General features: G+C 43.5%; 1 protein-coding gene across 2 annotated transcripts; it reads right to left on the bottom strand.

Annotated features, from left to right (window-relative positions):
* Positions 1–923: 923 nt before the first annotated feature.
* On the bottom strand, positions 924–26,841 carry slc7a5 (solute carrier family 7 member 5). Of its 2 annotated transcripts, XM_060928478.1 has the most exons (10): positions 26,218–26,841; positions 18,991–19,116; positions 7,095–7,200; positions 6,357–6,401; positions 6,148–6,271; positions 5,955–6,058; positions 5,438–5,534; positions 4,991–5,140; positions 4,105–4,282; positions 924–1,275 (listed from the first exon to the last, which is right to left on the bottom strand). In XM_060928478.1, exons 1-10 carry the CDS (start codon positions 26,765–26,767, stop codon positions 1,223–1,225), a joined length of 1,533 nt encoding a protein of 510 aa, XP_060784461.1. In that variant the 5' UTR covers positions 26,768–26,841; the 3' UTR covers positions 924–1,222. The 2 variants fall into 2 exon arrangements, with proteins under 2 accessions (XP_060784461.1, XP_060784462.1); XM_060928479.1 differs by lacking the exon at positions 18,991–19,116.
* Positions 26,842–27,046: the final 205 nt, after the last annotated feature.

Below are 27,046 nucleotides of genomic sequence, written 5' to 3'. Positions count from 1 at the left end.
TCTGCATGTAAATGAAAAGCTGTGATGCAAGAGCCTGCCTGTTGTCCAACTTAAAAAAAATCATAATAATAATTTAAATATTACGTCCATATATGGTCATATAAAGGCCAATGCGCAGAGAGAGAGAACTGTGGAAACAATATTTTACAAAAAAAAGGGGTGGGGACAAAGGTGTATGAATTATTTTGAGATCTCTCACACAATTGTTTTTGTATGTGAAATTTTCTATGATTCCTCCTGCATTCAAACAGAGTCTCAGTTTGAGTTTCTGAAACAGAGAGAACTGCAGCTCTGACGGGTTTAATGACTTCTGAACACGATGCACAGGAGAGTTGAAAAACTTAATCTAGCAAATTAACTCCATAAAAAAAAAGAAATCTGAGAAAACGGACACGAGCTGCTATTGGCTCGTCTGCGCTGGCAGTCAAAGATTCCTGAACACTTGACGCATGCTAACATTTGAAGTAAACAAACAAATGTCGTGTCGTAGGCTGATTTTAAGCACTAAAACTTTCGCAAGCTAACATGATTGTTTTATTTCATTTTAATCAGAATTGGATTGAGATTTTTTTCGATCACAGTAATTAAATAATCAATGTACGTCTGTTCTGAGTCTCTAACAATCGGCTCCGAGAGGCAGACTGAGGGTTAAGTTATTAATAACTTTTCATATATTCTTTTATTCTGTACCTTTTTTCCTGTAATACTGATGAAACTGATAAAACATCAGGGAAGAAACTAAGGGTGTTCCAAAACTTTTGAGTTCATAGCAAAACGCTTAAAGCACCACTGGACACTTGTACTACTGCTCTCTCACACACACACTAAAATATGGCCGTAGCTCTAGCAGCCGAAAGCTTGAGGAGACACTTTGATGACGCCACGTCAGACTTGAAATTATGAAAGGGATGTCCAAAAAAAAAAAAAAAAAAAAAAAAAAAAAAAAAAGCATAGATTAAAAGAAAACACAAAAACAGTTAGAAAGTCAGATAAAGATGAGAGGGAATTTAAAAAAAAAAAAAAAAGACTTCTGCACTCATTCAGACGTCTCTTTTCCCTGTGTAGGCGTGGTTTGGGCATGGTGGGTGGAGCCTCAGGGAAAGCTCATGGTGAGCGCGCCCGGCTGCAGCAGGTCGAGGTCAGAGGGAGAAATGTGAAAATCTGCCTTTTAGTTTGTGCGCAGAATCATTTACAAAGCGTCTGTCATTTTATTTATTTTCCTTTATGACTGAGGCACGACTTCCAGAACCTTCTGACAGGTCGCCGTGGCCGAGACTGTGGGGGGAAAAGAGAGAGGCATTCGGACATTTACACAGGCATCAAAATACAGAAATATCTAATGTTAATATCTCAGACATCTAATGCTACGTTCGTGTTAGCAAGTGTTGCTTGTCGTGTGGGCGTGGCCTAACCAGGATTCGAATGAGAAACTAGTAGCTGAGACCCAAAAAAAACTTCACAGGCTACATCCTGTCTCAAGCTTTACTTCTCTTCATAAAATCTATTTATACGCATTACTGGTTTTTCTTGCATTTGTGCATCAGACAGTAAGCGGGAAATAAAGTTGTAGGTAGGGGTGAGTATCGGTGATGAAGCTCCTATACGATACGCGGTTCATGAAACACGATACAATCAGAAAAACAATCGGCTGACTATTTTAAGAACTAAAGTTAAGAGTTTAAACTACAGTGGTGCTTGAAAATTTGTGAACCCTTTAGAATTTTCTATATTTCTGCATAAATATGACCTAAAACATCATCAGATTTTCACACAAGTCCTAAAAGTAGATAAAGAGAACCCAGTTAAACAAATGAGACAAAAATATTATACTTGGTCATTTATTTATTGAGGAAAATCATCCAATATTACATATCTGTGAGTGGCAAAAGTATGTGAACCTCTAGGATTAGCAGTTAATTTGAAGGTGAAATTAGAGTCAGGTGTTTTCAATCAATGGGATGACAATCAGGTGTGAGTGGGCACCCTGTTTTATTTAAAGAACAGGGATCTATCAAAGTCTGATCTTCACTACACATATTTGTGGAAGTGTATCATGGCACGAACAAAGGAGATTTCTGAGGACCTCAGAAAAAGCGTTGTTGATGCTCATCAGGCTGGAAAAGGTTACAAACCCCATCTCTAAAGAGTTTGGACTCCACCAATCCACAGTCAGACAGATTGTGTACAAATGGAGGAAATTCAAGACCATTGTTACCCTCCCCAGGAGTGGTCGACCAACAAAGATCACTCCAAGAGCAAGGCATGTAATAGTCGGCGAGGTCACAAAGGACCCCAGGGTAACTTCTAAGCAAGTGAAGGCCTCTCTCACATTGGCTAATGTTAATGTTCATGAGTCCACCATCAGGAGGACACTGAACAACAATGGTGTGCATGGCAGGGTTGCAAGGAGAAAGCCACTGCTCTCCAAAAAGAACATTGCTGCTCATCTGCAGTTTGCTAAAGATCACGTGAACAAGCCAGAAGGTTATTGGAAAAATGTTCTGTGGACGGATGAGACCAAAATATAACATTTTGGTTTAAATGAGAAGCGTTATGTTTGGAGAAAGGAAAACACTGCATTCCAGCATAAGAACCTTATCCCATCTGTGAAACATGGTGGTGGTAGTATCATGGTTTGGGCCTGTTTTGCTGCATCTGGGTCAGGACGGCTTGCCATCATTGATGGAACAATGAATTCTGAATTATACCAGCGAATTCTAAAGGAAAATGTCAGGACATCTGTCCATGAACTGAATCTCAAGAGAAGGTGGGTCATGCAGCAAGACAACGACCCTAAGCACACAAGTCGTTCTACCAAAGAATGGTTAAAGAAGAATAAAGTTAATGTTTTGGAATGGCCAAGTCAAAGTCCTGACCTTAATCCAATGGAAATGTTGTGGAAGGACCTGAAGCGAGCAGTTCATGTGAGGAACCCCACCAACATCCCAGAGTTGAAGCTGTTCTGTACGGAGGAACGGGCTAAAATTCCTCCAAGCCGGTGTGCAGGACTGATCAACAGTTACCGCAAACATTTAGTTGCAGTTATTGCTGCACAAGGGGATCACAACAGATACTGAAAGCAAAGGTTCACATACTTTTGCCACTCACAGATGTAATATTGGATCATTTTCCTCAATAAATAAATGACCAAGTATAATATTTTTGTCTCATTTGTTTAACTGGGTTCTCTTTATCTACTTTTAGGACTTGTGTGAAAATCTGATGTTGTTTTAGGTCATATTTATGCAGAAATATAGAAAATTCTAAAGGGTTCACAAACTTTCAAGCACCACTGTATGAGTTGATCCCATAGACCGTTGTAATTCACACTCCTGACCAGTTGGTGGTGCTAAGGCACCAATTTGCTCTTTGCCAAATCGCCAAAAAACTAAAAGAAGAATCATCGTGCCGACGCAGCCGTTTTCACTACGGCAGTTGGTTTTAATTTAGTTCTGCGAGTTAAACATAGTTCGATATTAAGATCAAATAATCGGCAATTGTATCAAGTTAGATTATTTCTCACGGCTCACGCATGTAAATAAATTAACCTTTTTATGCAAACATAAAACTAACATGAAATATTTGTTGATGTATCAATACTAGTTCTTCATGCAATATGATCTCCAATACTATTAATGCATCACGATATATCGATAATATCACACACCCCGAGCTGGAGGTGGGAACTGAAGAAACGTCACGCTGTAGGATTGGTCCGAGGAATCATTTCAGCCAATCGTTTGGATTTGTGTCATTGCTAATTTACATAGAACGGAGAAAACCTCAGTTTTGTCAATAAGAAAAAACAAAAGAAACCCAAACACCGCATGTCACTGAATGACGCGCTCATTTGAACGTAGCATTAGTGCTGGTGTGTTTAACTACAAATAAAATCTCATGATTTAGCTAATAAACTGGATATTTATAAAAACAGCACAACTAGAGGGAAGAAAAAAAAAAAAAGTGTGTGTTGACAGAAGACACATGGAGACTGAAATGCTGAGAGCAAAATTTGTGTTTTTTCAAACATTTCCAATCCCGGATTTCATATAATTTTGTCTACAAGGTCACAGATTTTGACTAAGAACTCGATTCGAGACTCACAGATCAGCTGCTGGAGCCACTTGGGTTTGTTCTGCCACCAGACTCCGAAGTAGTAGACGGGAACGCCGGTGGCGATGATGCCGAATCCAATGCCGCACTCGGTTGGAGTTTTCCAGATGGACACGACGATGAGGAAGAGACACGCTAGGACGAAGGAAACTGGTAACAGGATGTTCACCTGCGAGGACACGAGCGAACAGGTTGAACAGATGTTTCAGCTTTACTGAGAACATTATTCAGGATTAATATACAAATGAACAGATTTACCAGAAAAAAGGGTGGGGGACGCAACGGTGGAGGTGGGAATTTCAAATTTGCATATTCATATGCTCTAGATTTCTTGATTACTTTTCTCTGTTCTATCGTATATATTTTTATAAAATGCTGGTAAACTTGATAAAAGTGAATTTTAATGGAGTTGAGAATAACACTCCTGTTTTCCACACACACTGTTTAGAGAAAGTTATTTAACACAAAGCACTTTATGGTTTTAATCTTACAGTAAAATGGTGAAGCCACGGACTGCATTACGAGTCTTTAGGGCTCAAATATTTCTCTGAGCTCACAGCAGATTCATTAAAGCGGGTGTAAAGTTCCTCATGTTTTTAATCAAACTACAAAGAACAATCAGGCAGAGAGAGAGAGAGAGAGAGAGAGAATGTGAGCGAGGGAGGGAGGGAGAGAAAGAGGAGAGAGAAAGAGGAGAGAGACAGAGCAAGAGAGAGAGAGAGAGAGCGCAAGCACAAACGATAGAGAGAAGAGAGAGCGCACAAATGACACACAGAGAAAGAGAGAGAATCTGTTAAACCACTCAAATCCAAGACCACTTTTCATCCTTATATTAAAAGATATCTGGTTTATTATGCAAGCTCCGCCCACCACTCACCCTGATTGGCCGCTCGAGCTCAGGTTTCTTATAGCGCAGCCACATCATGCCGATGATTGCCATGGCGATGCACAGCCAGTTGAAGAAGCTGAAGAAGTTGATGACGGAGAAGATGTCATTGGAAAAGGCATAAAGGAGCGTCATCAAGCACTGAGGGAGAGAAAAAACACACACACACACGAAATTGGTTCGGTTCATTACAGTTTTAAATCATTTAAGTATGTTAAAAAGGTTCATTTTTCAAAAATGTTTAACCACGCCCCCTTCACTGGGACTGACAGGCACAGAGGCCACGCCCCCTTCATAACTCTGCCTTTCAAGGTGATGGTAACCTTAATGGTGTGTGTGTGTGTGTGTGTGTGTGTGTGTGTGTGTGTGTGTGTGTGTGTGTGTGAGAGAGAGAGAGAGAGAGAGAGAGAGAGAGAGAGAGAGAGAGAGAGTGCTTACAGTGAACAGGAGTGAGGGCAATGGAGTGAGCAGGTTCGGGTGAATCATGGACAGCAGGCTGGGAAGATGACCTTCACGTGACCCCACAAAGAACAACCTAAAAGTTTAAAAAAAAAAGTTAAGACAAAAAAAAAAAAAAAAAAAATTCATTCAAATCACTTCATTAAAACACAGACAGTTCAGTTTTCCTCAGGACACCGTAACTGCTTTCCTGACTGAAGCGAACAGAGTAACAGGATTAGTGTTAATAGGCGCGCACACACACACACACACACACACAGAGTAATCAAATGATCAGTGTCTACAAATCAGATTTTTTTAAAAATATACAATAACTAGCATTAAACACAAACTAGCGTTACAGTAAACTGGATAAATAAGTTAATATTAAAACACACACTACAGCACGAGGTGGAGTTACAGAAAATAAAATCACGTCTATAAAACACTGAACTCGCAGCACTGACATGATTAAAGTGTTGTAATGAGCAGGAGTGTGTGCGCGTGCGTGTGAGACCTGGATGAGGTGAACAGTGAGCCGTTGACGGAGCCGAAGCAGGAAAGTCCCACAAACACGGGGATGATCCACGCCATGGGGCCCAAGTGATGGTTCCCAAAATCCTACAAGGCACACAGACCTCATGGAACCAGAACAACACTTAACAGCTCTGTGTGTGTGTGTGTGTGTGTGTGTGTGTGTGTGTACCCACCACAGCTACAGCTTCAGAGTGGAGCATCTCCTCAGGGCTGAGCGTGGTGAAGTAGGCCATGTTGGTCAGCACGTAGACGATGGTGACGATGGGCAGCGAGATGATAATGGCACGTGGCAGATTTCTGAAAATCACACACACAAATTAGTCTTATCCTATAAAACATCAAAAACCAGTCATTCATTCATTCTCCGTCACTCTTAACTTACTTGTACGGCTCGATCATTTCTTCAGTCACAAAATTCAAATAATTCCTGTAGAAAAGCAGCAAAGTGTGAGAAAAACAGCCACACAAACTCCAGGCAAAATATTTTCTGAGTTCATCACACACGCTCGGTTTATAGAACAGCAGCTTATATTAAACCAATTAAACATTAAATAATCTCTCCTGATCAAAATGTTTAATTGATGATTTCCTCTGTGAGAGAAAAATAAATACATTTTCCATTTCCATCCTAAATAATTATTTTTAATAAGCTAGTACTGGTAATTTATTCATTATTTTCAAAAAACAAGACTTTTTTTTTTCCCCTGTAGATTATTTTCTGCTCCCTTTCCTGTGTCTTGGTCTACAGTATGATCTCTGTATCTCCTGGATAATGCAAAACTAAATTAAAATGAAACGTTGTTGCATACAACAACACAGAAGTCCAATTAGAACCGCATCATCATTCTAATATAAAATTCCACCTGCGAACTTTAGGCCACGCCTCCAAACGAACACTTCGACACGCATGAACGTGACGGTGTGATGATTTCAGAGCGCAGTTCTTTAGTTTTGCCACTGCAGCTAGCTTGGGAAACTGAAGAAGCAAAACTTCCAGCACCAAAACATCCAGGAAGGTATTTATAAGATTTTTAAAAATCTGAACTGCTCCTTTAACTTGCTGCTGTTCGGCGTTTTAATGATTCTAGCTAGAATTCTTTGGTTGGATCCATGAGCGTACCAGCCTCCGTATGCGAAAAGGCCACTGTAGAGGGCCAAGCCAATCTTCCCAAAGTCACTGTTGGATCCTTTGAAAGCGTTCTCGGGCAGAAGATTTGGGGTACCACCTACACACACAGAGAATAAGAGGATTTATAATGACCACCGCTTTCCTGGGAGAGGAACAGCATGTGGGTTCAGAAAAACAGCGTGACTTCATTCCACATTTTCATTCTACAAAAGATCTCAATGTCGACCCGGAAAAAACTGCTGATATCCACAAGGTCACGCTGAGCAGACGTGTGACTTATAGGCTTACGGTGGGCGTTGAGTACGGACGGGAAAAACAAAAAAACATGAGAGCAAGAAAGAAAGAATGAAGAAATTTGCATTTTTTAGCCCGAGAGGCACCAAATCTGCTGAATCGACAGCTAGAGTGGCACCAATTCCAACACGGACCCATTTTCTCTGTCTGAAACTTGCGTGTACACACACACACACACACGAAGCCTTAATGCTCCTGATCTGTGCTTTAGACCAAGCGAGGGATTATGGATTCAATTTCTTTTAAATGTTGATCCATTTCGGAACATCTTTACATGCTCATAGCGCGTGTGTGTGTGTGTGTGTGTGTGTACACACAGGTCTTCCTCACTACAGCAAGAACTTGGTTTTATTGCTGTTATGCTTGAAGAAGTTACTCATCATTCCAAATCAGCAGACATGGCAACGCTGTGGATCAGGAAGTGTGCATGTGTATAATATGAGAGAGTTTTGAATGTGATCAGGGCGGCACGGTGGTGTAGTGGTTAGCGCTGTCGCCTCACAGCAAGAAGGTCCGGGTTCGAGCCCCGTGGCCGGCGAGGGCCTTCCTGTGTGGAGTTTGCATGTTCTCCCCGTGTCCGCGTGGGTTTCCTCCGGGTGCTCCGGTTTCCCCCACAGTCCAAAGACATGCAGGTTAGGTTAACTGGTGACTCTAAATTGAGCGTAGGTGTGAATGTGAGTGTGAATGGTTGTCTGTGTCTATGTGTCAGCCCTGTGATGACCTGGCGACTTGTCCAGGGTGTACCCCGCCTTTCACCCGTAGTCAGCTGGGATAGGATCCAGCTTGCCTGCGACCCTGTAGAAGGATAAAGCGTCTAGAAATAATGAGATGAGATGAATGTGATCAACATATCAGTGAAGATTAGGTTTAAAAAAATAAATTTAAAAAATAAAAACCCCGGGGGGGGGAGAAAACCCAAATACATATAAAATGCTAAAAAGTAAAACGAACCCACTACTGAGCCTTGAGGAATCCCATGTGAATCAGCGGAGATTGTAAAGTTTCACCTCAAACAGGGTGACGAATCGTTTTCTGATTGCAGTGAGGCGTCACCAGTCACTGATTTCATACAGAAACAGAAAGGCACTTGTTTAATAAACACAAGAACGCCAATCTTAAAAAAAGGTTCTTATTATACACAACTGAATAAATTCACACTTATGACGTTTCAATGTCTTTCTTAGTTGACCTCTTGATCACATCTGATGCTTGGCGTCTCTGGCCACTGCCGGATGGTTGGTGCACGTGACCTAGAAATCAGCTGATCCCACGTATGGCTGAGTTGGGATGTCCCTACGTCCCGATTCATGCAGCAGTGTTGATTTCTAGGTCACGTGCACCATCCGGCGGTGGCCAGAGACGCCAAGCGTTAGATGTGATCAAGATGTCAGTTAAGAAAGACATCGAAACGTCATAAGTAAGTGAAAATTTCTTCAGTTGTGTATAATAAGAACCTTTAAGATTACTAATCAACCAACAGGATGAAACTTTGAGATCACAAGAACGCCAAGCTCTACAGGATCAGCAGACGTGATCAGAGTCATTCAGAACTTTACGTAATACAAAAGTGTGGAGATGATAGCGCAGAAAATGTTATTTAACTTCTCGCACGCACCTCATGATATCTTTTGTCTCATTTGTAAATAAACAGTTATTGTACTATTTTTATTATTTCCCAGACAGCTCTCTATCACTCAACAGCTACCACCCACTGAGGCGAAAGTCATTACATGGTTCCTCTGAGGCACACCACACCATCCGACCACATCTTTTCGAACTGCTGTTTATGCAACACTAGGGGGCAGCGTAACCCACATAGAGGAAAGCACTATCTGCCCAGTTCTCTATGCATGAGCTCACAGATGCCCGTGATTGGCTCATGACATTGTGACTGACAGGTGTGAGAGAGCATGCCACCCCTCCGTCCCTGAGAGCACAGCCAATTTTGCTCTCTTGAGCTCTGGGCCACGGAGTTTTATTTCCGTAAGAGGAGAAAAAGTTCTTATTGAAGCACTTAGAATAAAACGAAATGTATAAATAATTAAGGATTTTTAGGAAAAGGAACGACAAATCCAGTCTCAAATCAGACACAAAATGAATTTATGCTCAAATCTATAATGGAGCAGTACCACTGGAAACCATCGGGGGCAGTGTAGCCTACAGTTCAAAGCAGACATGGATTTAAAAAACGGTTGAATGTTTTGAAAAGGAGGTTATCCGATTTAGTAAGAAATTTTAAAACATCTATATGATGATCCTTCGCCCGAACACGAGGACAAATTAATGTTTTGACTCAGTGCTGCCCTCTAGTGGACGTATCGCTTAACAGCCATACCAACATAAAGGACACATGGAAGTACGTGAGCGGTGACCGTTACATTGTTTGAAAAGGACGCATTTATTTTCTGCTGACGTTTCATATGAAATGAGCCCTAACGGTCAGGAAGTTCAAGGATGACTGACGCGACACTGACTGAATTCCACAGTGTTCTGGATATCATCAGATCGCTCGGATTATTGTACTCATTTCTTTGCTAAACATTTTAATGAATACAATACACTACGTTTACCAAAACTAAATAACATTCTGCATATGCTTTAAAGACATCATCATGATAAAATATCATCATCCATCACCACATGGATGTTGGCTCTCGCTCCATCACACTGGGAAATGAATAGAAGAATGAGAGAGGGTGGAGAGAGGAAAAAGTGTGTGAGAGAGAAAGGAGACGTGGAGATTACCAGGAACTCGTGACACCCAAGTGTGAACGTCAGAGTCCCTGGGACCACATGACACGAGAAGGGTGTACGAGTGTGTGGTTATTCCTGAGAGAAAGCACTGTGTTGTGTGCAAAGCCGAGGGATAACGCGAGTATTAGGGGGTCAGGCGGGGGCAACCGTGCCGACAGGAACCTTATCCATCTCTCTCTTACACACGCACTTCTACCGGTATGTGTGTAGCATGTTTGTACACCAAGTACATACAGCTCAACACACTATATTTTGTGAAATTTACTAATGCAGTGTACTGGCAGCTCTGAGTGCTTTGGGTTGGTCTCTACTGCCCCTTTTCCACCAAAGCAGTTCCAGGGCTGGTTTGGGGCCAGTGCTTAGTTTGGAACCGGGTTTTCTGTTTCCACTGACAAAGAACTGGCTCTGGGGCCAGAAAAACCGGTTCCAGGCTAGCACCAACTCTCTGCTGGGCCAGAGGAAAGAACCGCTTACGTCAGCGGGGGGGCGGAGTTGTTAAGACCAACAACAACAACAAGACCGCAAAAGATCGCCATTTTTAAGCAACAAGAAGCAGCAGCTGTACAAACGCGAAGTCATCCATTATTATTATTATTATTATTGTTGTTGCTGCTGCTTCTTCCGTGTTGTTTTTGCTTCGATATTCGCGCCAAGGTTAATGCAAAAATAGCGACGTAACTGACGTATACAGCGACGTAATGACGTGGCTTCCCTTAGCACCGCGAGCTATGGAAAAGCAAACTGGTTCTCAGCTGGCTCGCAAGTTGAAGGAGTTGTGAACCAGCACCGGCCCCGAACCAGCCCTGGAACTGATTTGGTGGAAAAGGGGTACGTGACTACGCGAGCTCAACAGTTCGCTAACATTAGCATCCGTTTATCCAGTGCAGATTCATTCAGCTACTTCATACCGGTTAAGACTTCTGATAAAATGCCAGATACACTAGCGTTCAAAAGTTTGGGGTCACCCAGACAATTTTGTGTTTTCCATGAAAAGTCACACTTTTATTTACCACCATAAGTTGTAAAATGAATAGAAAATATAGTCAAGACATTTTTCTGGCCATTTTGAGCATTTAATCGACCCCACAAATGTGATGCTCCAGAAACTCAATCTGCTCAAAGGAAGGTCAGTTTTATAGCTTCTCTAAAGAGCTCAACTGTTTTCAGCTGTGCTAACATGATTGTACAAGGGTTTTCTAATCATCCATTAGCCTTCTGAGGCAATGAGCAAACACATTGTACCATTAGAACACTGGAGTGAGAGTTGCTGGAAATGGGCCTCTATACACCTATGGAGATATTGCACCAAAAACCAGACATTTGCAGCTAGAATAGTCATTTACCACATTAGCAATGTATAGAGTGGATTTCTGATTAGTTTAAAGTGATCTTCATTGAAAAGAACAGTGCTTTTCTTTCAAAAATAAGGACATTTCAAAGTGACCCCAAACTTTTGAACGGTAGTGTAAATTCCAACTTTTTAGGATTTTTTTTTCCTTTTTCTGCAACACAGTGCGCACAGCAATTCCAGAAGCTTTAAAGTCGCAGTCCAGAATCTCGGGGATTACACAGGATCACCGTTAGTCCTGCAACAACACGGGGTTTGAATTAAACGTACAGTTTACTGATTAGTGTTTTAAATGTCGCATAATCTGCAATTCATCCCGCTACAGGAGAACCTCATTATGGGATTTGCTCTTCTGTTTCATCTCTAAGAGCCATGGATTTTAAAAACATGGCCGAAAGTAAGCATACAGCTGTGCAGGGGGGACACACACACAAAATGTAGATGAACAGGTTGTACGGTAAATAATACAGTGTGACTTCTTGTTTCAGGTACACTGTTCTTCAGAAAACAGCCACGTTCATAGAGTGTGGAAACACACACACACACACACACACACACACAAGATCTAAAACGTGCATGTTAAAGGAACAGTTCAATCAGGAAAGACATGCCAACTTAATAAATGTGAAAAAATGTTTGTTCCAGTTTGTTTTTTAGTTTGTACTTTAGCTACGATGCTAACAAGTAATGAAATACAGAGGCCATGCCTACTTTATTAGAAGTGGCAGGCACACAGGCCACGCCTTCCTCACTGAAAAGCTTAGATACATCAACCACACCTCCATTCAGAAGGGCACACGTGGAGGCCACACCTCCACCATTTGGAACAAGACATGCAGAGGCCACACCTCCTTCTGGGAATGAGACATGGAGGCCACATGTCCATTTGGAAGGAGGTGCGTGGAGGCCACACCTCCATTTGGAGCAAGACATGCAGAGGCCACACCTCCTTCTGGGAATGAGACACGGAGGCCACACCTCCATTCAGAACGAGGCGTGTGGAGGCCACACCTCCATTTGGAATGAGAAACTCACAGGCCACACCTTCTGGAAATGAGACACAGAGGCCACACCTCCATTTGGAAGGAGGCACCCACACAGGCCGCACCTCGTTCATTTGGAATGAGAAACTCACAGGCCACACCTCCTTCTGGAAATGAGACATACAGAAACCACACCTTCAGTAGGAAATAAGGCCTGTTAAAGAGCACTCGCTTAAAAAGTTGTGTTGGTAAACAAACAAGCAGTGGTCAGATAGCATGGCGTCATCAGTGTTATCTCTCTCTCGCACACTTACTGAGAAACTGGCGTGTATTCGAGTCGAATACAGACCCGCCCTTCACTTATCTCTATTGGGTCATGACTTATGCTCTTAAACATTGGGGGGGGGCGGCGCCGCACACACGCCACAAACTGGCAAAAACACCCAGCTTACATACATCAGGGTTCATGTGATCAAAGTACACAAGTGTGTGAAGGAGGATTTCCCTCAAAAAAAAAAAGAAAAATCGGGGGGCAGCCCTTTTTTTTAATTGATTCTTCCTTCCATCTGACCGCAGTCTGTGTGGAAAACTGCAGCTTGGCGTTTATGTGCCTCAGTGGAAGTGCGCACACGTTTATCAACTGCCTCTTATTGGTTTCACTTCTGCAACATGGCTGCCAGCTCCTCCTAATAGAGATCTTGCAGTCACGTGACCGGAATGTAAACAGCCGCCATCTTGTCGGTTTAAAAAAAAAAAAAAAAAAAAAAAACCCCACAGCTGCACTCGTGTACAAAATGGACCAATTTCAACCGACGGACTACACGGCTCATTTTTCTAATGAACAGATAATTAGATACATGTCTAAAATAAATGACCTACAGATTAGTGACCCTTATGGCTTACCGGACGGAGTTTTCACGACCGTGTCAGTGGATATTGAACTGCCAGAGGTGGAATACCCAGACGTGTATAATTACCTCATTAACTTTCCCTCGCTGTTCAGTGGTGAAGCACTGCATGCTTATAAATCTCTGCACAGTTATCTTTACAGAAATTCAGGATTTGTCAGCCGCCCTCAGATGTGGCATCTTGTAAACAAGAAAATCCTCATTGGACGGGTAAGTCACTTAAGTATTGAGTATAGCACTGACCAGCCGATTATAGAATAGAATAAGGTAATTCCAGCTGTAATTCCAAATCGTCCGTCTTGTTTACCATGGATCTGGCGTTGGAGAGGTAGAGGCTTGGCAGTGGAGATTTAAGTGGCTGTTTTCTGAGCTTAGTCAACAGGCCGGCTCTGCCTGCAGCCTCGCTTTTGCTTCCTCTCCCGACACCGCTTCCTTCGCCTGCCAGACCCGATAACAATCCACGGAGACCCCGCTGGTCTCGCTATCTCGTCCGGAATGTTGTGCATGCGATGGAAATCGCTACAAACCGTCATTTTCTGCTGGAAACCAATGTCCAGTAAGTCCATACGGTTGTAGTGGATATTGAAGTCTGGTACAGACGAACAACACGCAAAAATACACACAAAAAACATAAAAAACGTGCACAGGTAGGGAGAGCTTGTAGCTGCAGCCGTTGTAGTAGAATTGTATATAGTAGGGTTTTCCAGAAGAAAAGGTAGAAGTAGAAGGTGGAAATATGGCGTTTGACTGACAAGATGGCGTCTGTTACAATCTGGATCGGCTGTGACGTCACATGCAAGATCTCTATACACACCAAGTAGAGCTGTGTGCGCGCGTGCACACGTGTGTGTTTATTTTCACTCCTCTGAGAGCCATTACATCAGTTCCCACTTAGTGGGGATTATTATTATTTTTTTTTTACAGCTTATGTTTAATAGGATAAAAAGCCCAAAAATATAATCTTTCCTCAGCATTTCCACATGAAAACTGATTAGAAAAAACACTCAAGCATACACGCCCAGTGATGGTCCTTCAAAAAGGAAGACCTCAAACGCTGCAAAAATAACACCAGGAGCTGTGTATTGAACAGTGTGGAAGGTGAAATGTGTAAAAACGCCAACATTTTTTATCTTGCACGGTCAAATTTTGACAACGACATGAGGCCTGACAAGGAGGTGGTACTGTGCAGTCTCCTACGCATGAGGGTGTGATGATAAAACAAAACTAACATTAAATGACGCAAGCACATGGGTGCAAGCATAAAATTTTCAAAAACCTGAAGTGTCTGACAAAGTCAGACGTGCATGGTGCACGAAAAAACATTTAAATTACAAGTTAAAATGGTTGTCTCTCATTCAAACATTTATAATATTAATAGTTATGATTTGCATATTCACATCAAATGTTTAATACATTTCATCAATTCATCTGAAATAATATTTCAAGTCCAAGGCTTGATATTTCAAAACATCTAGCAACTACTAATTTAAATGTTGAAACAGCCATTTTTAAATCTGCTTTTGCTGTGATACCTTTTTTACAATATATACACAGCTTGAGTTAAAATAAGGGGTTGCATTTCTTGACGTCCTCAGAAACTCCTGGATTTTAGTAAATAAAGATTCAGCTTTTTCCATATACAAAAATATCTATATTTTATAATCCATTACGGACTACAAATGAGTTTTCAACCCAACAACCACATTAGGAAAGATGATAAAGCTAACAAACTTATTTCAAGACCTACCTTACTTTTATTTAATAATTGAAAGGTAAATCAAATGTCAAAAAAAAAAATGTTTATAAAAGCAGATACTTGTGATGAATAATTGGGCATAATGTCCCCTTACGCCGGCCTAACCTGGCCGGTCTAGGGGCCTTGTGCCCAGCTTCATACCCCCTTCCCTCAATCATTATTAAGCTTGCATCTTATGGTGCTTTTCCACTACCAACGCGGCTGAGTCGGGCTGAGCCGTGCTGAGTCGAGCTGAGCGGGGCTGTTGGAGTTGCATTTCGACTACAACCGCGCTGAACCGTGCTGGCTGGAAGTGGGTGGACACATTGGGTGGAGTTAGCGAAAGTGGGTGGACGTCACATGATGTCGTTAGGCGGCACAAACAGTGACATCAGTGACCTTTTAAGCGGTAGTCTCACGACCCGGATAGTAAACAAACATGGAGGACATGGAGTCGTTAGTGTTGCTGGTCTTGGTGCTGTGGCTTGTTGTCACCGACAACGCTAACAGATACTGGCAAGAGCGTATAGATGAGGCGAGGCGCATAAGGCTTCATAAAGAGAGGGAACTTCTTCAATTCCTTCTCAATGAAGACGACGAGGACACAGACGATACAGACGACACAGACACTGGAACAGTTTCTGACACGGAGTTCAAGCTCGCTAGCAAGAGACGATGTGTAATGGTAAGCTAACAGTTAAATTTCTAGCTTTCCACCCTGTCTCGTATATCGCAACAACATTGTAAATCGGCGTAAATCCTCCTCACCAATCAGTGCACAGAGGAGTGTCTCCTCACGCCCCTAGCCCCACTCGGCTCGGTTTGGCTCACTTCAGCCCCACTCCAAAACCGTGCGAGTTTTGGGTGCCGAGTAAGGCTGAAGTGAGCTCAGTCGTGCTGCTCTGAGGTAGTCGAAACGCGAGCCGTGTTGGGCTGAAGTGAGCTGAAAAAGGGGCGTGGAAAAGGCCCAATATACACTACCTATCAAAGTTGAATGTATGTGGTACAAGTTTAACAAATGTCCCTTATTTCACAAATCAATTCTTGTTTTTCAAGTGATTAGTCTCATCGGCATGACTTAAGTCCCTTCTTAAGTACTTTATAGGTCTTTGAACAGCAGTCACAATACGCAACTCCCGGGACGTCCGGTTTTCTCAGCCATATTCCCCATTTGTCACACTCGCTTAGCCATTCCCATCTCCATTTATTTCTAGACGTCTTCTAATCCTTTTGTATTGGAGCCTTCCGATAAAAACTTCATTTTGACATATTTTGATCAGCAACCAGAGGCAAAGCACGCGGATCTGTCGCAAGGGAGGGAAGCGAAATAAGGCTTATTAAAAAAGCTGAAGTTTTACTGGACGGCAGTTAACAGTGAGCCAATCAAAAGCACCGTTCTAACTTGCACCAAAAGAAACGGTGACTCATGGGAATAGCTGCGTTGATTTGGTCGAACAACATGCTACATGCGTGAAACATGATATCACACACGTATAACACCGTGAAACAACGGGCTAGTAAGGACCGCTCGTCGGTGAGCGGCGTATAAATTGAATGAGGTTTGTGGCGAAGACGAGATGCGCGGCGACCGTGCTAACCACTACACTACCATGCTGCCCACCATTCTAGACACACAACCCTTGCACCACAATGGCAGCAGCCAAATGATCCAATATTACATATCTGTGAGTGGCAAAAGTATGTGACCCTTTGCTTTCAGTATCTGGTGTGACCCCCTTGTGCAGCAATAACTGCAACTAAATGTTTCCAGTAACTGTTGATCAGTCCTGCACACCGGCTTGGAGGAATTTTAGCCCGTTCCTCCGTACAGAACAGCTTCAACTCTGGGATGTTGGTGGGTTTCCTCACATGAACTGCTCGCTTCAGGTCCTTCCACAACATTTCCATTGGATTAAGGTCAGGACTTTGACTTGGCCATTCCAAAACATTCACTTTATTCTTCTTTAACCATTCTTTGGTAGAACGACTTGTGTGCTTAGGGTCGTTGTCTTGCTGCATAACCCACCTTCTCTTGAGATTCAGTTCATGGACAGATGTCCTGACAGTTTCCTTTAGAATTCACTGGTATAATTCAGAATTCATTGTTCCATCAATGATGGCAAGCCGTCCTGGCCCAGATGCAGCAAAGCAGGCCCAAACCATGATACTACCACCACCATGTTTCATAGATGGGATAAGGTTCTTATGCTGGAATGCAGTGTTTTCCTTTCTCCAAACATAACACTTCTCATTTAAACCAAAAAGTTCTATTTTGGTCTCATCCATCCACAAAACATTTTTCCAATAGCCTTCTGGCTTGTCCACGTGATCTTTAGCAAACTGCAGATGAGCAGCAATGTTCTTTTTGGAGAGCAGTGGCTTTGTCCTTGCAACCCTGTCATGCACACCATTGCTGTTCAGTGTTCTCCTGATGATGGACTCATGAACATTAGCCAGTGTGAGAGAGGCCTTCAGTTGCTTAGAAGTTACCCTGTGGTCCTTTGTGACCTCGCCGCCTATTACACGCCTTGCTCTTGGAGTAATCTTTGTTGGTTGACCACTCCTGGGGAGGGTAACAATGGTCTTGAATTTCCTCCATTTGTACACAATCTGTCTGACTGTGGATTGGTGGAGTCCAAACTCTTTAGAGATGGTTTTGTAACCTTTTCCAGCCTGATGAGCATCAACAACGCTTTTTCTGAGGTCCTCAGAAATCTCCTTTGTTCGTGCCATGATACACTTCCACAAACATGTGTAGTGAAGATCAGACTTTGATAGATCCCTGTTCTTTAAATAAAACAGGGTGCCCACTCACACCTGATTGTCATCCCATTGATTGAAAACACCTGACTCTAATTTCACCTTCAAATTAACTGCTAATCCTAGAGGTTCACATACTTTTGCCACTCACAGATATGTAATATTGGATCATTTTCCTCAATAAATAAATGACCAAGTATAATATTTTTGTCTCATTTGTTTAACTGGGTTCTCTTTATCTACTTTTAGGACTTGTGTGAAACTCTGATGATGTTTTAGGTCATATTTATGCAGAAACATAGAAAATTCTAAAGGGTTCACAAACTTTCAAGCACCACTGTGTGTGTGTGTGTGTGTTGTTTTTATTTGTTTTTTTAATTTAGTATTTATGATATTTTTTTAAATAACACTACAATTATTGATGAAATAATTCAAACCCAGGAAAATTAAATCAAAGAAATTAAATTAGTAGTATTCCAAATATTAAAATATTTCAAAGAGCAGAATGTTGTCACTTTTTTCCCTCATGAACAATGGACCAATTGATTTTTTTTTTTTTTTTTTGGGGGGGGGGGGGGGGGTCTTGCCCATTATTAAAGATATTTTACTCTATCTGGGAATGTAAAGTGTAAAAATTAAATGTAGTTTTTTGTTTTCAGGAAGGCTGCATTTCTGCACACAGTAAGAAGGGTGTGTCAAAACGCAACAGGAGAGACTTGGGTTTTATTGTATGTTGTACTTTTAAAACCTTTTGTGAACGTCCTGCTGTTCTCACACACTTGTGGAAAGCTGTGAGTGATGATGGTCTGGATAGTGGGGTTTTTACCTCTGGGACACTTTCAGTATCAGTCTTTAATTCCTGAGGGTGCTAACGGAACAAGCTGTGATCTAACAGCGTTCCGCCCCCACGGTCACACCGGTTAACATTTCAAGGCAACCGACACGGTTTTATTTCCGGACAGACCGTGTGTCTAGACCTGGTAAATAATGACCTTAAATGACATCCTGAAGTGATGAAATGTCAGTGATTGGGTGTGGTTTTGTGTGTGTGTGTGTGTGTGTGTGTGTGTGTGTGTGTGTGTGTGTGTGTGTGTGTGTGTCTAACCCATGCCAATCTGCACAAAGCCGATAATAATGATGAGTCCCAGAGCGACGAGCTTAGCAGCAGCAAAGGCGTCCTGGACTCGGGTGGCAGCGCGAACACTGTAGCAATTCACCGCCGTCAACAACACTGAGGGAGGGAGAGACAGAGAGAGAGACAGAATTAAATTACAGGTTTGACCCTGGACATGACAAATAATGACAAAAATAGCCCAACACACACACACACACACACACACACACACACAATCGTCTCAGTGAAGTAAAACAGGCTGCCAGGTGTCCGATGTCCTCGAAACCCGACACTATGTGAACTTATGACCTGTGATAACTGAGCAGAACGACATCAGAACCTGACCGGCTGCGCTCCAAACCGTCACACAGCACAAGATGGAACCCGTTTCCACGGAACCATCACCAAAAACCACAGTGATTATGGCTGTTGCATCATCTCACCATGTGTAAGAAACCAACGACAAAACTCCAGAGTTTCCATGGAGACAAGTGCACTCACTTTAATGCTTTAGTTTCTTACTCGTTTATACAACAACATCGTGTAGTTACAGGACATAAATCTCCTCCATCCATCTTTTTCATCCTTTCACCACTCCATCTGTCTGTCATTTAACCATCATCGATAAAAGCACCACTCATCCACCCGTACACCCATCCACCTGTCTATTCATCCACCCGTACATCTATATATCCATCCAACTGTACACCCATCCACCCGTACACCCATCCACCTGTCTATTCATCCACCCGTACACCCATCCACCCGTACATCTATATCCATCCATCTATATATCCATCCAACTGTACACCCATCCACTGTACACCCATACACCCATCCACCCGTACACTGTACGCCCATCCACCCGTACACCGTACGCCCATCCACCCGTACACCCTTCCACCTGTACACCACACTCATCCACCTGTACACCCATACACCCGTACATCTGTATATCCATCCAACTGTACACCCATCCACCCGTACACTGTACACCCATACGCCCGTACACCACACTCATCCACCTGTACACCCATACACCCGTCCATCCATCCACCCGTACACCCATATATCCTTCAAACCACAAGAAAGATCAATAACTACTGTGTGTGAGAAAATGAGTCAGTGCTTTTGCTGGGAGAGGGTGTGTGTGTGTGTGTGTGTGTGTGTGTGTGTGTGTGTGTGATGTTCAGAGATCAGTGATGTAACTAGGAGACTGTCGAGTTCAGATCTCCACCGAGCCACATCTCAATGTCTAATCACTCGAACCTCAGATTAGACTAAAGCTGTCCACCAATATTGCAGCCAAATCTGTTCACTACACTGGGAACAAACAAACAAAAATGGCAAAAACATCACCTCCTCCATCACAGCTGGCAGAGGGTAACAAGTTCCTCATCGACAGACTCCAACACTTCAAAGCACATTAACTGGAAATCGGTCCAAACACCCCCCGCACACTGTACTGAGTGCACTAATGAGCGAGGGGCCCCTCAGTGAGGAGGTGGTGTGTGTCGATCCATAACGCACTGGGTTTCATCACGCTCGGCTTCTCAGCACTGCATTGTGTAAAACAGGTCAGAGGAGTAACGCAGCTCCGCCCACACGCAGCATAGGATTGTGGGTAATGGAGGGGAAGGGGCCCTTATACAGTACAGGCTTCAAAACTAACTTTTTATTTATTTTGAATCAGAAAACAGCAGGAACAACCAGTCTGTCTATCTGTCCATCCATCTATTCATCTGTCCACCTGCTCATGCATCCATGCAATCTGTTCATCTCTCAATCCATTCATTTCAGCGTTTTTATTCTGAAGGCAAAAATGGTAGCAGCAACCAAATTATCCATCCTTCCATCAACTTATCCATCTATTCCACCCATCACCTCTCTCTCTGTATCGCTCTCTCCATCTCATTTATTTTCTTATTTATTTAATCTCTCTGGGCGGCACGGTGGTGTAGTGGTTAGTGCTGTCGCCTCACAGCAAGAAGGTCCTGGGTTCGAGCCCCGTGGCCGGCGAGGGCCTTTCTGTGCGGAGTTTGCATGTTCTCCCCGTGTCCGTGTGGGTTTCCTCCGGGTGCTCCGGTTTCCCCCACAGTCCAAAGACATGCAGGTTAGGTTAACTGGTGACTCTAAATTGAGCGTAGGTGTGAATGTGAGTGTGAATGGTTGTCTGTGTCTGTGTGTCAGCCCTGTGATGACCTGGCGACTTGTCCAGGGTGAACCCCGCCTTTCGCCCGTAGTCAGCTGGGATAGGATCCAGCTCGCCCGCGACCCTGTAGAACAGGATAAAGCGGCTACAGATAATGAGATGAGATTTAATGTCTCCATCACAGGATTTATTTTTGGGAGGATTAGTTCCACAGCTCTCTCTCTCTCTAATAATGAGCAGAGACTGGAGAAGAACAATGAAGCAACGATGTGCGTTTGTGTGCGTTTTTAATCTTCCTCTAATCCGGACTGGCTCAACTTTTTTTTACAGAGTTACAAGTCTGAAGTAAACAGCTCCTTCACTTTATATACACACACACTGTGAACATGGAATGTTTGTCACACATTAACTTTTGTTCTTGTAAATCGTTGCCAATTTATTGTCTTTAAGTAGTGTGCAACTGTAGAATTAACATAACTAAATGGGGCGTGGCACCACAAAATGAGTCCAGCTGATCAAAAAAAAAGAAAAGTTGTTTTACAGGATGTTCGACAATTACAGTTAATCTTTAAACTAGGGGTCATTTGTTTTATGTGGTGCAGCCAATCCATGGAAATGAATGAAAATGTTTAAAGTAAAATCATCATCATCATCATCATCATCATAACAGAAAAAAAAAATTAAATTTAAAAAAATTTGTAAACTGAAATTAACACACATTCATCTGGTCGACAAAGTCTGAATCTACAGTTTAATATTTTGGTGCCAGATGCATTATAGAATTAAAACACACCCTCACCAGCCACTTTAACACTCTGAGGTCCTGGGCCTGTCAGACGCTCTGTGGCAGTCTGATAAACCTTGACATTTTTAAGTATTTCATCTAACTAAAAACATCCATGCAAAAAAGTGACACACATAGTTCTATTCTGGACACCCTCACCGTGGTAGAGTACAAGTTCATGGGTGGTGTGGACTTGTCTGACCAGTTGATCCAGTACTACACAGCACAGCACAAAACTGAAGTGGTACAAGAACTTCCTGGACATTGCTGCAACAAACGCCTTCATCCTCCACAAAGAACTCATGCAAAACATGCAGAAGAAAAGCCTGAGCCACAGGGATTTCATGGAGGAGCTCACTGCACAGCTGTGTGGTTTACCACTGCGTTTTGAGGCCCCAAAGGCTCCTCTGAAGAAAGCTGGCAAGGCTCACGAGCCAGTTTGTGAGATAGAGCTGAACACAAATGGGAAAAGGGCCGGTGATGGTCGCAGAGCCTGCGCGTACTGCAGGTTGCAGGGAAGGAAAACAAAAACCCTGTGGAAGTGCAAAACGTGTGATGTTTTCCTTTGCCTTCAACCTGACAAGAACCGTTATGATGCTTGGCATCCAGATGAGGACTGCGATAAGGACTGACAGCAGAGAGCCACAATCCAGGGATGATCATTAGCTACTGAACATTTTATTGAGTATCTTACAGTTGAAGAGGGTATATTTATTATAAGATTTCGAAGAAGCCAGAATATTTAATCTGCGACTGTGATAGCTTTGGCTGTTAGGGCTTCTTTTCTTTGCAGTAACTTTCCAAGCAGGGAGGTGTGGGGGTAGGGAGGTACAGGGGCCAGGGAGGTACAGGGGCCAGGGCCAGGGGCTTTGACAAATGGACTACTGACAGTGACGGGGGGGGGAAATCAGTGATTACAGGTGAATCAGAATTACTTTATTAATCCCCGGAGGGAAATTCTTCAAATTTGCAACCAAGCTCCTGAATCAAAGAAGTAAACATGTCTAAAAATAGAAGATAAAATAGTATTTAAAAAAAAATAAAGTAAATTTAAAAAAGTTCAATAACTTAAGTAAAAGCAAAATGAAGTGATTTTATATACAATGACTCCTATATACATATATTGTACCAGAGTTAAGGATACATGGTAAGACAGTGAATTACACCGACCTCATCAATATTCATTTGAAAGGGCAACTGGCTTTGGAGAAAACAAAGGTAGTCTGAAGTTTCTACAATTTGTATTGAAAGTACAGAACATTTCTGAATACCGTTCTTACTTTTATGTAGCCAACACCTATGTTTACAAAGTTCAGACTTCAAAAGTCTTATGCAAATATATTTATAGTTTTCTTTCCCTCCCCCCAAATCTGTCCCTCTGAGTTACATGGAGTCAACAGGAAATCTTTTGGTGGAGAGGGTGGAGACCTCGACTGGCTATCGTAGCCTGCAGGGAATCGGCCGTCAGACATTCTGTCGCATGTCCCAGACCCGGTGAAATGTAACTGAATTGTCTTGGCCAGCCCTAAGGGTCCCATCTGCATCTCATCATTGCTGAGGAGTGTGCTCCCATCACCCAATCAAGCATCCAGCCAGAGCAGGTCATGATATATTTTACCATATTAACATGCCATTGTTGTGTGTTATGCCTGATGTAAAGACTCTCGTCTCTGCGAGCCTACCACACAGATTTAATACTTGTCATTTTTAGGGCATACCTAACATGTGTTTTCTTTCTCTCTCTCTCTCTCTCTTCCCCCCCCAATCTGTCCCTCTGAGTTACATGTTGTTGATCCTGGGATTGAGATGCTGGCCTCTTCTGCCCCTCGGACCTGCTTGATCCATCCTGGTGCCCTGTGTCTGGTCGGAGTTTTATCGCCCCACTCCTGTGAAGGACGGCCCCATGAGGACAGTTGAGGGTTATACCTGTTAAAACTGTTAATATTATAGTCAGGCTGTCTGTTGTTGCCCAAATGAGGATGGGTTCCCTTTTGAGTCTGGTTCCTCTCGAGGTTTCTTCCTCATGTCGTCTGAGGGAGTTTTTCCTTGCCACCGTCGCCACAGGCTTGCTCATTGGGGATAGATTAGGGATAAAATTAGCTCATGTTTTAAGTCGTTCAAATTCTGTAAAGCTGCTTTGCGACAATGTTTATTGTTAAAAGCGCTATACAAATAAACTTGATTTGATTTATAGTGCGTTTTTTTTTACAAGGTTTGAAGACTCTGAAAATAGTTTTTTGTAAACTTGTTTGCACTTAATTAAAATAAAAACAAATTTCATTACATTCACTTTACTCTCATTATTATTGCTGAGGGTGTCCAGAATAACCATGTGTGTCACTTTTGCATGGATATTTTTAGTTAGATGAAATACTTAAAAATGTCAAGGTTTATCAGACTGCCACAGAGCGCCCGACAGGCCCAGGACCTCAGAGTGTTAAACCAAAAATCAGCGGCTACAGATAACGTATGGATATATATTAGTATAAGTGTCTTTTTTTGACTTGCTCTGATCCTGTAATAAATGGAAAGGGATGTGGAAGGAAGTGGAATTTTTTGGAAATTAGAAATGTTTATATTATTAATGCTGATATTGACTGATGGGCATCTAAGCAAAAACAATCATCACGGCTTCAGTTTTTCCTTCACCCTCCCTACATCAAGTCTAAAATTCAGACTCAATGCAACTTACCTAGTGCACTTCACTCACTCGCGCGCGCTCTCTCTCTCTCTCTCTCTCTCTCACACACACACACACACACACACACAGACACACACATACGTCACAGCGCCATGCTGAAGTCACAGTGCCATGCTCCTGTCTCCCATCCCGTCTCACCCACAGAGCCATCAGCATTGCTGGTGACATCTCCCACCCTTCACACTCACTCTTCAGCCTCCTGCCCTCAGGGAAAAGCCTCCGGGCCTGCGCCACGAGACTGCTAAACAGCTTCATCCACCAGGCTGTCAGGATGCTGAACTCTGTCCGCTACCTACCCCTTACCCCGGTCTGTAACACATTCATTCACACAAGAGAACTACCTCACCCGTTTGCACATCACACCACAAACATGAGCATTACTGCTGGATCTGCTGCTATTGATCATTGCACGGCTGTCATATTCACCTCATAAGCTGCTCTTCTAGCATCTTATCTATATTATCTATTTATATTGTTTTTCTTAAATTTTTTAAAATCTATCTATCGTTTTTGTGTGTGTGTGTGTGTGTGTGTGTGTGTGCAATCTTTATCTGTTTTTTATAAGTAAGGTGGGAGAGAAATGGCATTTCGGTTCTCCTGCATGTGCTGGATATACAGTGAACTAACAATAAAGAGTCTTTGAAGTGCATGCCAAGTCTCTCTCTCTCTCTCCCCCTCTAACCCCTTTTCTCTCTCTCTCTCTCTCTCTCCCCCCGCCCGCTCGCAGTGATGGATGATGAAACTATCAGACTCGTTTTCACCACACACACGCGCGCGCACACGTCACAGTGCCATGCTGAAATGCGTGCCAGGGTTTGTGTTCTTCCTTCCGCCTGTTCATATTGATGGATGATGAAACTATCAGACTTGCTTTCAGCACACACACACACACACACTAAAGCTGTGTTACAGAATCCCCTTTTCATTATAAGCATGCTGCAAATGAAATGAAACCTCGCGTGTGCTGAGGGTGCGAGTTGGTGCACGAGACACAAACTTGTGCAGCAGAAAGTGACAGACAGTGTGGAGTGGGAGAGAAGAACAGAGTGGGCCTGGGAGAGAAGAACAGAGTGGGCCTGGGGGAGAAGAACAGAGTGGGCCTGGGACAGAAGAACAGAGTGGGCCTGGGACAGAAGAACAGAGTGGGCCTGGGACAGAAGAACAGAGTGGGCCTGGGACAGAAGAACAGAGTGGGCCTGGGACAGAAGAACAGAGTGGGCCTGGGACAGAAGAACAGAGTGGGCCTGGGACAGAAGAACAGAGTGGGCCTGGGACAGAAGAACAGAGTGAATAATAATCAGTAAACATGTCTGTGAAGATTCTCAGTCATCCAGGTACATAGTAATCTGTGGTTGATAGAAGAGAGCAACTGGAGAGCAACTGGACTTGCAAGTCCAGTTGCTCTCTTCTACCAACCGCAGATTAATAAGTAAACAGTGGAGTGAGTGAGTGAGGGAGTGGAGTGAGTGAGGGGAGTGAGTGAATGAGTGAGGGGAGTGAGTGAATGAATGAGTGAGGGGAGTGAATGAGTGGAGTGAGTGAGTGAGTGAAGTGAATGAATGAATAAATGAATGAACTCACGGATGCAGAGGCACGCGACCAGTTTGGCTCCGGTCTCGGGCACCGGACACACCGGGAAGAGAGGCTTGAGCAGGTACGTGGCGAACACATAGGCGACGATGTACTGCGAGGACGGCCTGATGATCAGCAGCTCGATCCAGAGCTTGAGGAAGGCGGGCAGGGAGCCGTACACCTCCAGGATGTAAGCGTAATCTCCGCCGGACTTGGTGATGGTGGTCCCGAGCTCGGCGTAGCACAGCGCGCCCACCGTGGAGAACACCCCGCACACCGCCCACACCACCAGCGACAGCCCCACCGAGCCCGCCTCCTTCACCACGCCGGTCGGAGTCACGAAGATCCCCGAGCCGATAATGGTGCCCACGATAATGGCCACGCCGTTCACCAGCGTGATGGTGCGCTGCAGCACCACCGTCTCCTCCTCCTCTCCTCCTCCTCCTCCTCCTCCAGAGCCTGCCGCTCCTCCGCCGCTCAGCATCTTCTCCGCCGCCTGAGGGTCCCCCTCCTCATCCTCCTCATGGTGCCCAGAGTTTCTCTTCTTCACAGTCGACATGTTCAGGGTTCGAGTTCCAAACTGCGCTCTCTCCTCCCGGTGATGCGATTCTGAAGCTGCATCTCAACCAGCCAGCAGCCTAAAAGCACAGCAGGTGCTTCATCAGCGCGTCATGTTCCTCCCGCCCCTTCACCAGCACGTACCAATCAGCGCCCACAGCCTGCTAACTCCACCTCTTTCAGTAATTCGCCGTTTCCCTCTAGAGGCGGTATCTGGTATTGCAGGATCCCATTGAGTGGGAGCAAGTCAAGTCAAGTTTAACAATAAACATTGTCCCAA

This window comes from Neoarius graeffei, chromosome 8, assembly GCF_027579695.1.
Source record: "Neoarius graeffei isolate fNeoGra1 chromosome 8, fNeoGra1.pri, whole genome shotgun sequence".
Lineage (NCBI taxonomy): Eukaryota > Metazoa > Chordata > Actinopteri > Siluriformes > Ariidae > Neoarius > Neoarius graeffei.
Note: the sequence above shows the minus strand (reverse complement) of the source record. Positions and strands in the feature narration are given on the sequence as shown.